A 15930-nucleotide genomic window follows, 5' to 3' on the forward strand; every position below is an offset into this window, starting at 1 on the left:
ATGTATAATACATATTATATATAATAGTTATAATATCCTAGCTATCTCCACAGAGCTGGGACTACAGGCGTATGCCACCACATCCAGCTAATTTTACTTTTTGTAGAGATGAGGTCTCATTATGTTGCCCAGGCTGGTGTCAAACTCCTGGGCTAAAGTAATCCTCCCACCTTGGCCTACCAAAGTAATCCTTGGCTGGGATTACAGGTGTGAGCCACTGCATTCAACCTAGTTATAATTGTTATTAGAAAACAGTTAACATGAGGGGCTAACATAATTGAAGTCAGGGACTTCACTAGGTATTTCCATGTATGTTTCAACACTTGATAAAAATACGGGTATTTTTACTATTGGCATCCTTTGCCACATCTTAATAACCTTATTACTTATTGATCACCAACAAAATGCCAGGCCTTAATGTACATTTTCTCTAATACTAAGCATGGTAGGTATTATCGATGCTATTTTACAGATGAGAAACGTGAAGCTCAAACAGGTTAAATAACTTCACCAAGGTTACAAGAGCTAGTAAATCTGTTATCTACTTATAGACAAAATCCAGTTGGCTTGACTTATCCACTATCACAAACCACCATTTCATCAGTCAACAAAAGTATTTAAGTACTACGCGTTCTAAGCCAGAGGGTGACTGCAGACCAGTACCAGTCCATGGCCTGTTAGGAACCGGGCCACATGGCAGGAGGTGAGCAGTGGGCAAGTGAGCATTACTGCCTGCACTCCACCTCCTGTCACATCAGCCTCAGCATTAGATCCTCATAGGAGTTCGAATCCTATTGTGAACTGTGCATGGGAGAGATCTCTAAAGAGATACAACAAATAAATGCAATGCAAGATTCTCAACTGGATCCTTTTGTTCTGTACGATGTTATTTTGACAACTTGCCAAGTTTTAATGGGATCTGAGGATTATTTGGCTATAATATATCAATGATTTCCTGAATTTTTGCTGTATTGTGGTTACGTAGAAGAATGTTCATGTTTTTAGGAAATGCACATTGACGTATTCAAAGCTGATGGGATATCAAGTAGGCAGTTTACTCTTATTCGGTTCAGAAAAGCAAAAGTTCTTTGTATTGAACTTGCAACTTATTTGTGATTGTTTCAAAAACTTAATAAAAATTATAACCTAGTTATAGAAAGCCAGCTGTATTTTTCAGTAATATTTATAACTTTTTTTTGCATAATTCGAAAGTATTTGTTTTTGTGGGCTAGACATAAAGTACAGCATCACTTCTCTGAGATAACAAAGTAAAATAATAATAAATTGAACCCTTCTTCCTACAATTCCTGCTTATAGAAGTCCTGTGCTTACATGAGGGATTGTTGTTGACTGCGCCTTGTCCCCTCATTACAGGACCATCTGCCACTGTAGTTGTTGCTGTTTGGTTTCAGAAAAGTCACGACTTCAAGATGGGAGGTAGTAGAGAAACAACAGCTGAGGAGCTGATGGGAGAATAGTATGTGTGTGTATGTGCATCCTTTTGTACACACTTTTAGGTGTGTTTTTATGCTTTAGTCCTGGAACTGAAGTATGTCCCTTTTCTTCCTCTAGCAAACTTTTGTTTCAGAGATTGGACATACAGGGTTACCTCAGCCTGGAATGTCTTTCCAGCTCTCTCAAGTGCTTCCTCTTTCACCTTAACTCTTAACGCATTTTTCCCCCATAGTCTAAGCTTAAAATACCACTTTCTTGATCTCCCTAGACTAAATGAAGTCCTCTCATGGCAATTCACTTAAACATTGTCATCCTTTAACCTCTTTATCTATAAATTGGAATAATAATGGTAGTACTCTTCTGTTTTACATATATTTACTCTTTACATGTAAAGGTAGTAAGTGCTAACGTGAGTTAGCTGCTGCTATCATTATTACTTTTATTAGACATACTTGGAATACACATTTCATTACACATATTTGTGTAATTATCTGTTAAATGTCTCTTTCTCCTGTTAGATTGTTAGTTCCATGAGGAAAAGGACTACGTCTTCTTTTATTCACCTGTATTCCCTAGTGCTTAACAGCAGTTGCCAACCTTTTTGGCACCAGGCACCAGTTTCGTGCAACTGGTGCAAGACAATTTTTCTGCAGACTGGGGCAGGGTAGTGGGGATATGGTTTCAGGATGAAACTGTTCCACCTCAGATCAGCAGACATTAGTTTTTGTCATTAGAAAAGGAAAGACCTGAAATCTCAGTATAGGTTTTCTTGCTTTTTTTTTTTTAAGAGATGAGTTCTCACCATATTGCTCAGGCTGGCCTCAAATTCCTGAGCTCAAGCAATCCTCTCACCTCACCATGCCCAGCTTCAGTATAGTTTTGATTTTCATTTTCCTAATTATGGATAAGGGAGAGGATCTTATAAACATACGATTTTATTAAACATGTCATATCAATTTGTATATCAACGCTCAGCTCTTGTCCTTCACTCAATTATCTACTGAGTGGTTCTTGATTTCTAGGAACTCTTTATATTAACACTTGGCATTTTAAATTGTCAAAGTGTTTTCTCAGGTTGCCATCTGTCTTTTAACCTTCCTTATGGTGTTGTTTTCTGTTTTATCATGCAAGTTTAAAAAAAAATGGCTGTCAAATTTGTCAGTCTTTTACTTTATGGCTTCTGAATTTTAACTCATAGCTAGAAATATCTTTGCTTGAGACAGAGTCTCACTCTGTTGCCCAGGCTGGAGTGCAGTGGCATGACTGCAATCTTGGCTCACTGTAGCCACCGCCTCCTGGGATCAAGCAATTCTCGTGTCTCAGCCTCCCTAGTAGATGAAACTACAGGCACGTGCCACCACACCCGGCTAATTTTTGTACTTTTTTTTAGTAGAGATGGGGTTTCACCATGTTGGCCAGGCTGGTCTTGAACTCCTGACCTCATGTGATCCACCCTCCTCAGCCTTTCAGCCTCCCAAAGTGTGGGATTACAGGCATGAGCCACTGCATCCGGCCTTTTTTTTTTTTTTGGCCAGCGGGGAGAGGGTCTTGCTTTGTCACTTAGGGTAGAGTGCAGTGGCGTGATCCTGGCTCATTGCAACCTCCACTTCCGGGGCTCAAGTGATTCTTCTGCCTCAGTCTCCCAGTAGCTGGGACTACAGACACTCAGCACCACACCCAGCTAATTTTTATGTTTTCTGTAGAGATGGGGTCTTCCTATGTTGGCCAGACTGGTCTCAAACACCTGGCCTCAAGTGATTCACCCATCTTGACCTCCCAAAGTGCTGGGTTTATAGGCGTGAGCCACTGCACCCAGCCTAGAAATACCTTTTCCACTCCACAGATATATAGGAACTCCCCCATTTTTTCTTTTGTAATGATATAGTTTTATATTTTTATATTTAAATGTTTGATATACTTGGTTTCATCCTGATGTACACTGTAAGATATGAATCCAAATTAAGGCTGGGCACAGTGACTCATGCTTGAGCCCAAGAGTTTGAGACCAGCCTGGATAAAACAGTAAGACGCCATCTTTAAAATAATAATAATAGTAAGTAGTAACAGTATGAGTCTAAATTAATCTTTCTTCCACATGGCTAATTGTCTCAACACCATTTAAGATGATGCCTTAATCATATACCAAAATTCCTGAACGTATTTGGATGTATTTCTGATCCTCTATTTTGTTCCATTAGTCTACTGCCTATTTATGTGTCAATAACACACTGTTTGGCCAGGCGTGGTGGCTCACGCCTGTAATCCCAGCACTTTGGGAGGCCGAGGTGGGTGGATCACGAGGTCAGGAGATGGAGACCACCCTGGCTAACACAGTGAAACCCTGTCTCTACTAAAAATACAAAAAATTAGCTGGGCGTGGTGGCCGGCGCCTGTAGTCCCAGCTACTCGGAAGGCTGAGGCAGGAGAATGGCGTGAACCCAGGAGGCGGAGCTTGTAGTGAGCTGAGATTGCGCCGCTGCTCTCCAGCCTGGGTGACAGAGCGAGACTCCAGCTCAGAAAAAAAAAACAAAAAAAAAAACAAAAAACCACTGTTTTAGATACTTAGACTGTGCAGTATATTTTCAAATGTGATAGGACTGGCTCATCCTCACTGCCCTTCTTTTTCAGTTTTCCAACCAATCATTGCTAATTTTTTTCCATTTGAACTTTAGAATCCACTATTTAGTTCCAGACACTACCCCCACCCCAAACACACAAAAATAAGGATAACATTGTTTCTGTGATAGCATTATTTTACAAAGCACTTTGGACAACTTTATAACATTGACTACTGCCATGGAATATGTTTAGCCTTTCCATTTGTTAAGGTACGTTTTTACGTCCCTTAAGACTTTTAAAGTTCTAAACTTACAGATTTTGTTAAGTTTATGCATAGGCAACTTTGTCATTTTAATTTCTATTTTAAATGAATGTTTCACTTTTATGTGTTCAAACTGGAAGCCATTTGCATATATTGAGCTTACTGATTTCTGTATATTAACCTAAATCCAATTATCTAACCAAATCCTATGTGCAAATTTGATATCATAAATAAGACTCAACTATTCAATTAGCACTGTATGATGCTTCGGAGTGTTTCTCATGTCTTAAAATCTGTAATCATCTTTCCAAAGTTATCTGAATTTACTGATGTACAACTTTATCCTTGTTTAGAATCAGTGAAAGCTGATACATGTGAATGGTCATATAACTTAACTGGGAACTCATGAAATAGCATTGCACTGTTGTTGACATAAAAACAATGTCTAGGATAAGGATAATAGTGTGATAAAATCAGAATGGATCCATTTGGCTATGTTAGTGTTCATATCGAAACCATATCTCAACATATTTTTCTACCACGGGAAGGTTCTTCTGTCAGAAGTGTTGAACCAGAGCAACTCCATCTTGAATAGGGGCTGGGTAAAATAAGGCTCAGACCGACTGGGCTGCATTCCCAGATGGTTAAAGCATTCTAAGTCACAGGAGGAGATAGGAGGTTGGCACAAGACATAAGTCATAAAAACCTTGATGATGAAAAAGCCTGCAGTAAAGAAGCTGGCTAAAATGCACCAAAACCAGATGGCGACGAGAGTGACCTCCGGTCATCCTCACTACTACACTCCCACCAGCTCCATGACAGTTTACAAATGCCACTGGCAACATCAGTAAATTACAGTATATGGTGTAAAAAATCGGAGGTATGAATAATCCACCCCTTGTTTAGCATACAATCTAGAAATAACCATAAAAACCCACAATCAGCAGGCCTCGGGGCTGGTCTGCCTATGGAGTTGCCATTCTTTATTCCTTTACTTTCTTAATAAACTTGCTTTCACTTTACGGATTTGCCCTGAATTCTTTCTTGCTCAAGATCCAAGAACCCTCTCTTGGGGCCTGGATCCAGACCCCTTTCCGGTAACACTTCTTTAAGATCACTACACATATTCACTTTAATTGGGTTTTATAATTCAACAGTCATTTTTCATAAAATATATAACAGATCTGAAAAAATGAGTTCTGAGAAAGCTATACACTGATTAACAATTTTATTTCAACTTACATAAGACACTATTTGAGCATGCAAAGTACTTTGGTTTCTGAAACATAATCAAAGCATTTATGTAGTTCACTTTGTATAGAATTTAAAATGTAATAAAATACATAGCTTCCTAATTTTCTCCCAAAACCCATTAAATATACTCTACATACACAATGTTTGCTTTGCATGGAAATACAAAAATGATCTGCTTATATTAATAAACTGCTGTTATATTCTTCATTGACAATTCTTTGGTTCAACCAAACGCAGAAATGGATCAATATTCCACTGTGAAATATTGCCTTCTCTCACACTCCAGATAAAAGGTACTCGAAGTGAATTATGATCATCTATAATCTTTACAAGGAAAACTGCCATGTGTCTTACACATTTAAAAGGACTTCAGTAAGTATTTTTACAATGACTATTTTTTAACGCTGAAATAGCTTCAAAGTAAACAATCAATAGAATTTTGATTTAATTAAATACACTCAAACATATTGAGTGAGCCCAAATATTACTATCTTCTACTCCTACTTGGCAATTTTCAAATGATATTTTTCAAAAATTCAGATTCAGGCTGATAACAAACTGTCCCAAGTAGCCTGAAGAGGGAGGACTGCGTGATCCCAGGAATTCAAGTCCAGCCTGGGCAACATAGCAGGACAGATGGACGCTGTTTCCAAATGAGAAAATGTTTTAATTTCTTTTTTGATAAAGGGAACAGAGTAAAACAATTTTGCAAGGCTCACATTCTAAAGCTTGACTTTCTGTTTATAACTCATGGCGACATTATGTTCTAATTTTTTTAAAAAGAATGTTTTCAATAAAAGTTTTGGTAAATAGGCCGGGCAAAGTGGCTCCCACTGGTAATCCCAGCACTTTATGAGGCCAAAGCAGGCGGTTCGCTTGAGCCCAGAAGTTCGAGACCAGTCTGGCCAACATGGCGAAAACCCATTTCTACTAAAAATGTAAAAATTACCCAGGTGTGGTGGTGCACACCTGTAATCCCAGCTACTCGCAAGGCTGAGGCACGAGAACTGCTTGAGCCTGGAGGCAGAGGTTTCAGTGAGCTGAGATTGTGCCACTGCACTCCAGCCTGGGCGAGAGAGCGAGACCCTGTCTCAAGAAAACAAACAGACAACAAAAAACCCTGTCTCAAAAAAGAAAAAGTTTTGGTATATTAAATGGTCTAAATAATATTTATAGTCCTTATTCTCTCTTGTAAATTGTTTTAAACTAAGAAAAGTGTTTTAAAACTAAGAAAGAAGAACATGAGAAGTTACTTCAACATTTACCACAGCAAAATAGAATATTGTACAAATACAGCAAAGCTGAATAATTTACTTTCATACAGCAAACTGCTAATGCTTAAACATAATGTCTTTATTATGTATGAACCCAAATTATAATGTAGAAAGTCTAAAAAAATGTACAGCACAATGTCCTTCTTTCCATATATAGAACCCAGGACAAACAATGAGTATTTCAATATGTACAGTAGTGTTCAAAAGGAAGACATAAAATCTTCAGGAGAGTATTTACAGGATTTTGAAAATAAACTTCCTAACAGTAATTACAATTGATCAAAATGTGTCCTGAGTACTTACCACATGTAAGGCAATGTGCAGTGTAGGAAATAAAGGTGAGTAACAGGACAATTTTTTACTTTAAGGTTTTTTTCCCAGTCTAGTAACAAATACACATACGAATACAGCTATGATATAGAAGGCTATGAATATGAGTAAAGAATTATGAGAATTCTGATGGAGGAGAAAATAAATCTACCTAGACAAAATCGGAAAGGATTCATAAAGTTGTGATAAAATAAACCCTGAAGGAGGATAAATTTTCAATTAAGGGAGATAGTATATAGGATAAAGGCATAATAAAATAAATGAGACTGGAAGTAGTCAACAATGTTTGATTTCTAGACACTGATGAGTTTCTAGAAAAGTTTTATAATAAAAAGAAGAGTAGGTTTATAGGCAAATTTCAGAAAGTTGAGTAATAACTGGATAGTTTGAGAAGAGAGTCAATGTATTACTACTGAGACACCGAGAGACAGAGAAGACCAAGGAGAGACCAACAGAGAGACTGAGAAGAGACACTCTAGAGAGCCTGAGTGATAGAGAGACAAAGGGAAAATGAGAGACACCAACAGACACCAAGAAAGATGACTGAGAGGGACAAAGAGGCCAGGGATGGGAAAAGACAGAGAAGGACACTGCTATGGACTGAATGTGTGTCTCTCCTCAAAATTCATATGTCGTCCTAACCCACCATGCGATATTAGGAGGTGGGGACTTTAGGAGGTGATCAGGTCATAAGAACGAAGTCCTCATGAATGGGGTTGGTGTCCTTATAAAAAGGACTTGAAGAGTTCTCTTGCCTTCTTTCCACCACGTAAAGGGTAGAGTGAGAAGTCAGCAGTCTGCAACCCAGAAGACAGCCCTCACAAAAAACTCAAATATGCTGGGAGAAACCAAAGTTTCTTGTTTAAGGCACCCAGTCTACAGTATTTTGTTATAGTAACCTGAACTAGACAAACACAAACCTGAAGGAAAAAGTCAAGAAAAATTATTTGAGCAGCTTTGTGAATGTTTCCAAGCAAAGAGAAAAGCTGAGAGGGATGAAGGAACAAATCAGCAGGAGAGAAATTAATGAGACTAATGAAGCATCGTCCCAGAAAAGGTATGCAGGGAGAGTTCAAAAAACAGCATGAGTGGATTCTTACAGGGCTGTTTAACATAAAAAAGAAAAGCTGAACAAACACAAAATGAATAGCATTAACCAAAATTAAGAGTAAAGGAGAGGCATATGTTGAAATTCAATAGGATACTATCAAATACAAAAAAAAACTTCAATAAATGTTTGCTGAAAAAGTAATAAAAAATAATCGAGATAATTAAAAAAAAATCAGCCTCAGCCAAGTTCTGCTGAGCTGTTGTCAGCAGTCTAAATACAAAGAAGTCATGCTTATCACATTTGTAGTTAGCCTTGGATTTCAACTGTCTGCTTGACTGTCTCCAATTCTATGACTCTTAAGCATCAAACCACTCCTCAGCTATTCAAATCAAAATGTTAGATTCACCAAACATTTCCTTCTCCCTCAGCCCCAATATCCAGTCATCTCCTTCTCCCTCAGCCCCAATTATCCAGTTTGATAATACTGGAATTATCAAAATGTTCAACATTAAAAGTCAACCAAATCAATAATGATGCTCACCGATACTGATATGTCCTCATTTTTTCTCTTAACACTGGAGTCAAACAAAACATTTCTCCCTCGTCTTTCACAGTCTTGATATACAATCAGTCGAATCTGGCTTGGATCAAACTCTGGTAAAGGCCAACTTGAAAGAAAAGTAAGGAAAAGTAAAGATCCATTAGAGTTACATTAATAAATATTCCATATACATTATTAGAAATAAATCTATATAATAAAGCCCAAAATTATCTTATTGTTAAATAATATATATATCTTTATATAAAATATCACCAGTTCATGGCTGAAAACTTTAAAGTAAAAATAAAGGCAAAACAAAATTATCTTTATTTAAAAATAATACTGGTAACTATCAGTATATATAAAATATAGTTATCTCATGTGATTTTTGAAAGCATTAACTTAATAAATATACATAAGTATATTTAACATAATGAAAATATGTACTGATTTCATGTCATGGACCAAGATGACATAATAAGGTTAACCCATATTTTTAAGTAGTTTTGTTACTATTTCTCCAATATGGAAATGTGAAAAATGAAATGGTTTTCAGTTTAAATAATAGCAAAGGACTTACAAGACAAAAAACAAGCCAAAAAAAAAAAGTGGAGAGCAATCAAGTATAGTGAAAATTCTCATATGCTGCTGGTATGAATACAAACTGGCACAACTCCTGGGTGTGGTGGCTCACACCTGTAATCCCAGGACTTTGGGAGTTCAAGGTAGGAGGATCACTTGAGCCCAGGAGTTCAAGACAAGCCTGGACAACATAGTGAGACCCTGTCTCTACAAAAAGTTAAAAAAATTAGCCGGGCATGGCAGCACACATCTGTAGTCCTAGCTACTTAAGAGGCTGCAGTGGGAGGATCGCTTGAGCCTGGAAGGTCGGGGCTATAGCAAGCTGTGATCATGCCACTGTACTCCACCCCGGGTGACAGAACGAGACCCTGTCTCAAAAAATAAAAATAAAAAATAAATAAATTGGCACAATCTCTTTAGAACACAGTTTTTTAAAAATTTATATATAAATTTAGTATGTGTATATATATGTGTGTGTATATATACACACACACATACACTAAAACAAATCCCAGTAAAAATGAAGTTGATCCCAGCAATTCCACTTCGGAAAAATTTATCACAATGAATGAATTTCAGCTATAGGCAAAAATGGAAAGACCACAAGCAAAAGAAGTCAGACAATGACTCACACACACACAGATAGCTACTGTATTTTTCCACTTATATAGAGGTTAAAAACTTGCAACGTTTGTCTAGGGGTTCATACTTAGTTTTTAAAATATAAAGAAAACAGTGTAAGTAATGACCTCCAGAGTTTGGAGAGTAATTACTTCTAGGAGTAAGGTGGAGGGAAAAGTGTAACCAGAAAAGGGACGTAACAGGTGAACTGGTGCAATGACTACGTTCTCTGTTTTGACCAGATAGTGCTGACATGGATCTTTACTTTACAGTATGTATTTAAACAGTACATCACATTTGTTTTATGTACTTTTACATATCCATTACATTCCACAATTTAAAAGATTAATGGGGTGGGTGAGGCAGAGAAGAAGGGAAAGAGAAAACAAACCAAATGACAAATATCTGGTGAACTGAACACAATACAAATGACAGGACAGCTGCTAAGAAATGGGAGAACAGACATGCCAGGAGCTGTTTCTCATTAGTTACAACAGGCTATTTTTTATGATTTCAACTTTTAAATTCAGGGGGTACATGTGGTGCAAGTTACATGCATATATCTCATGATGCTGAGGTTTGGGGTACAATTGATGCTGTCACCCAGAGAGTGAGCATAGAACCCAACTATTAAGTTTTTCAACTCTTGCCCCTCTCCCTCCTGCCTTGCTCTACTAGTCCTCAGTGTCTATTGTTGCCATCCTTATGTCCATGAGTATCCAATGTTTAGCTCCCACTTATAACTGAGAACATGCGGTATCTGATTTTCTGTTCCTGCATTAATTCACTCAGGATAACGGCCTCCAGCTGCCTTCGTGTTGCTGCAAAGGACTGGATTTCATTCTTTTTTTATGGCTGAGTAGTATTCCATAGTACATACGTACCACATTTTCTTTATCCAATCCACCACTGATGGGCCCCTAGGTTGATTCCATGTCTTTGCTATTGTGAACAATGCTGCAATGAACATACAAGTGCATGTGTCTTTTTGGTAGATTTGTTTTCTTTTGGATATATACTCAGTAATGTGATCGCTGAGTCAAATGGTAGCTCTTTCAAAGTTCTCTGACAAATCTTCAAACCGCTTTCCACAGTGGCTAAACTACTTTACATTCCCATCAATGGTGTGTAAGCATTCCCTTTTCTCCACAGCCTCACCCGCATCTGTTATTTTTTGACTTTTTAATAATAGCTAATCTGATTGATGTGAGATGGTATCTCATTGTAGTTTTGATTTGTCTTTCTCTGATGACTAGTGATGATGAGCATTTTTTCATGTTTGTTGGCTGGCTGGATGTCTTCTTTTGAGAATTGTCTGTTCATATATTTTGCCCACTTTTTATTGGGGTTGTTTTTTGCTTGTTAAATTGTTTAAATTCCTTATAGATTCTGTATATTAGACTTTTGTCAGATGTACAGTTTGTGAATATTTTCTGCCATTATGTGGGTTGTCCACCAGGCACAATTCTTCACTTCCTTAAGAGAGCCTTAACCCTAACTCTGTCAACGTATGTGAAACTATGTGTAACTGGCAACATAAAACATCTTCATCCCAAATTCTTGACAGAAAATATAATTTTGGTTTTCTTCTGTCTAATCTTTAGTAAATGTCTGTGTGCTAGTAAATGATAAAGACCTACCTAGACATCCAGGCTAAACCAGAGACTCCTCCTTAAACCACAATGACTTGCATCACACTGAACTGTTTCTATTAAATTGTGCTTTCATACCATGCAAAGGAAACTGTAAAGGAACAGACCGACAAAGGATGAAAATAGGCAAAGGGGTCTCATGGAAACCAGTGAAAAAGAACATTTTAGAAAAGAAAAAGAAATACCACGGGAGTCACTAAAAAGTATCCACTAGAGAAGCAAAAGTCATTGGTGACCATAGCAAGGACAGTTCTAAGGAATAAAGAGTACAGAGGTCAGATTCTAGGGGACTGAAGAGTGAATAGGAGCAGAGAAAACAGACAACTGGTAAGAAAAAAAGAGAAAGAAAATGAAATCTCAAGTAGAGGGAGAGTGACAGATATTCTGCTATTTAAAAAATGACACATCTGAACATGTTTACATATATGCTGATGACAGAATCTGAGGTGGAGGAGAAATACAAGGCCTCTGAGGAAGTAGAGAACAGGATATAGAGCACAAGTGAAAGCATTAGCTCAAAGAAAATAACTCTCACACTAGGATGGAAAGAAGGGAGATAAAGACGTACATGGGTGCAGAAAGATTTGTAGATATGAAGGTAAGGTGCAGAGGGAATCCATATCTAAGAGATCCAATTTTCTTTGTCAAGCAGGTGAAGGCAAGTAAGGGAAAGGTGGTAAGATGTGGGGATAGTAGAGAGTAAAAAAGAGAATAGCAGTTGTTGGGAAATAAAATACAGTCATACACCATATAACGTTTTGGTCAACAACAAACTGTATATATGATGGTGGTCTCATAAGATTATAATGCAGTTCAAAAACTCCTATTGCCTAGTAACACTGTAGCTGTCATCACATGGTAGCACAAAGTATTACGCACATGTCTGTGGTGATGTTCATGTAAACAAACCTACTGCACTGTCAGTCATATGAAGGTATCACGGATACAATTATGTAAAATACGCAATACTTGATAATAAAAGACTATGTTGGCCGGGTGCAGTGCCTCACACCTGTAATCCCAGCACTTTGGGAGGCTGAGGTGGGCAGATCACAAGGTCAGGAGACTGAGACCATCCTGACTAACATGGTGAAACCCTGTCTCTACTAAAAGTACAAAACAAAAATTAGCCAGGCATGATGGCATGCACCTGTAGTCCCAGCTACTCAGGAGGCTGAGGCAGGAGAATCTCTTGAACCCAGGAAGCAGAGGTTGCAGTGAGCCGAGATTGCGCCACTGCACTCCAGCCTGGGCGACAGAGTGAGACTCTGTCTCAAAAAAAAAAAGACTATGTTACTGGTTTATGCATTTACTATACTTTTATCATTATTTTAAAGTGTACCCCTACTTATAAAAAAATTAACTGTAAAACAGCCTTAAGCAGATCCTTCAGGAGGTATTCCAGAAAAAGGCATTATTAGCATAAGAGATGACAGTTCCATGTGTGTTATTACTCCTAAAGACCTTACAGTGGGACAAGATGTGGAGATGGAAGATAGTGGTACTGATAATCCTGACTCTATGTAGGCCTACGTTAATGGTGTGTTTGTGTCTCAGTTTTTAACAAAAAGGTTAAAAAAATTTAACTGAAAAAAGCTTAGAATAAGCACATAAAGAAAATATGTTTGTACAGCTGTACAATGTGTTTGTGTCCTAAACAAAGTGTTACTACACAACAGTTCAAAAGATTTTAAAATTAAAAAGTTAATAAGCAAAAAACTTACAATAAGCTAAGGTTAATTTTATTACTGAAGAAAAACATTTTTAATAAATTTAATGTAGCCTAAGTACACAGTGCTTATTTATAAAACCTACAGTAGTATACAACAATGTCCTAGGTTTTCACAGTCACCGACTACTCACTCACTGACTCACCCAGTAACTTCCAGTCTCGCAAAATCCATTCACAGTAAGTGAATGGATCGCCCTATATAGGTGTACCACTTTTTATCTTTTTTTTTTTTTTTTTTTTGAGATGTGGTCTCAGTCTGTCGTCCAGGCTGGAGTGCAGTGGTGCGATTTTGGCTCACTGCAACCTCCGCTTCCGGGTTCAAGTGATTCTTCTGCCTCAGCCTCCCTAGTTGCTGGGTTTACAGGCGTGTGCCATCATGCCTGGCTAATTTTTATATTTTTAGTAGACATGTGGTTCCACCATGTTGGCCAGGTTTGTCTCAAACTCCTGACCTCAGGTGATCCGCCTGCCTCGGCCTCCCAAAGTGCTGGGATTACCGGTGTGAGCCACTGTGCCCGGCCTACTTTTTATCTTTTATACCATATTTTTGCTGTACCTTTTCTATGTTTGGATATGTTTAGATACACAAATACTTACCATTGTGTTACAACTCCCTACAGTGTTCAGCACAGCAATACGCTGTACAGGTTTGCACCCCAAGAGCAATAGGCTATTATCATACAGCCTAGGTGTGTAGTAGACTATACCATCTAGTGTGTGTAAGTACACTGTGTGATGTTTGCATAACAACAAAATTGCCTAACAATGCATTCCTTAGAACAGAGCCCCATCATTCACTGATGCATGAGTGTATGTTGAATAGAAAACAAGATTTCCAGGCAATGCTGTACATCTACATAATGTTGAAGACTATGAACTAGGACGATGTACTGGCTGCAAACTACAGTTAGGTGATTTTCTCCAGTAGGACCTCATGTGCTTGAATTTGGATCAGACCGTGCCAAGGTAAGGGTTTTGATAGGTATACGGAACAAAAGAAAAGGAAGGCTATGGAAATGGAGTATAAGACTGACAAGAATACAGCTGAATTGATCTAAGCTAGTTAGGGAACGTAGTGATGGGACAACAATAACAAAAGAAAATGGAGGCAGTACGGTCAAAGTGCTGAAAAAACGCAAAGAAGGAGAGTGGGAGGCAGAGAGGACAAGGAATAGGAGGCTATAATCACAGGGCAGGATCCTAGAGTTTAAGATATTAGAGGTAGAATAGCTCATTTAATCATTAAATACAGATATGTACCTACTATGTGCCAAGCAGTGGTTAGGGCAAGATAAAAAACAACCTCTCTGGAAGAAAGATACAACAGTAGCTAAGCAAAGAAATAAATTAACTTGATAACTTCAGGTAAGTCAATAGACTATGATAGAAGGTGGTAGTGAGAGAATGGTTTGGGATGAGGGGAGGTATATTCTTCCTTTCTTTTTTTTTTTTTTTTTTTAGACAGAGTCTCTCTCTGTCTCTCAGGCTGGGGTGCAGTAGCATGATCTCGGCTCACTGCAACTTCTGCCTCCTGAGCTTGAGAGACTCTTGTGCCCCAGCCTCCCAATTAGCTGAGATTACAGGTATGTGCCAACACGCCCAGCTAGTTTTTGTACTTTTAGTAGAAATAGGGTTTTGCCATGTTGGCCAGGCTGGTCTCAAACTCCTGGCCTCAAGTAATCTGCTGGGATTACAGGCAGCACGAGCTACCACACCTGGCCAATATATTCATTTTTTAAAAGGTGCCTAATATGGACAAAATTTTCTGGAGAAAATGAAAAGTTGGGCTTCACTGGATATGTGGTCTTCTAACAGACCTTATATAAGCAGTGATGCCATTTCATTTAGCCAAACTCCTTTGGTCTCCCAGACACCCAAAGAATAAAATCCAAGTTCCTTTGCTTAGATGTAAAGCTCTTCATGGGCTGGCCCAGATCTGCCTTTCCAGACTCTTCTCATGTTACCCATAATTATCATCATACTGATCTTCTCAAAGGTGCCAAGATATATCAATTCCATGCCTTTGTACAAGCCATGTCTTCTACCTGAAATATTCTCACTCTCCTGGCAAACTCTTATTTATTCTTAAAGATCTAGCTCCAAATGTCACCTACTCTAAAAAGTTCTTATTCATTCCTCCAAGCAGAGTTAGCTACTGAGTTTTGGGATTACACTTTACCTTAGATTATAAATCTAATAGTATCTTCATCAGATTGTCTTGTAATTTATCTGTTCACATGCCTGTTTCTTCCACTAGAAAAAAAAGCTCCCTGAGGGAAGATCTTATTCATCTTTGAATCCCCAGTCCCAAGCTTGGTAAATGAGTAAAACTACATATCCCTAAGTAAATGTAATATCATAGGCACTAAATATTTCAGGAGTGAATGGATTCCACAATCTGAAAAAAAAAGAAGAAGAAGAAGAAAAAACAAATGTGCTTTCTTTAAAAAGTTAAAAGGCATGTCCATGAACTCATGAATAAATAAAATGTGGTGTGTCAATACAATGGAGTATTTGGCCATAAAAAGAATGCATACTACATGGATGAACCTTGAAAACATTAGGTTAAGGAAAAAAAGCCAAACACAAAAAGGCTACGTATGATGATTCCATTTAC

The 15930-nt window shown here is 38.0% G+C and overlaps 1 protein-coding gene across 2 annotated transcripts in view; it reads right to left on the bottom strand.

Annotated features, from left to right (window-relative positions):
- Positions 1-15930, bottom strand: part of FNIP1 (folliculin interacting protein 1) — a 159188-nt gene that overhangs the window by 96274 nt on the left and 46984 nt on the right. For both annotated transcript variants that reach the window (XM_019027844.4, XM_019027841.4), the window contains exon 2: positions 8727-8853. In XM_019027844.4, the coding sequence (XP_018883389.3) occupies positions 8727-8853 (127 nt within the window). The remainder of the gene's footprint in view (positions 1-8726; positions 8854-15930) is intronic.

The sequence above is a fragment of the Gorilla gorilla genome, chromosome 4, assembly GCF_029281585.2.
Source record: "Gorilla gorilla gorilla isolate KB3781 chromosome 4, NHGRI_mGorGor1-v2.1_pri, whole genome shotgun sequence".
Lineage (NCBI taxonomy): Eukaryota > Metazoa > Chordata > Mammalia > Primates > Hominidae > Gorilla > Gorilla gorilla.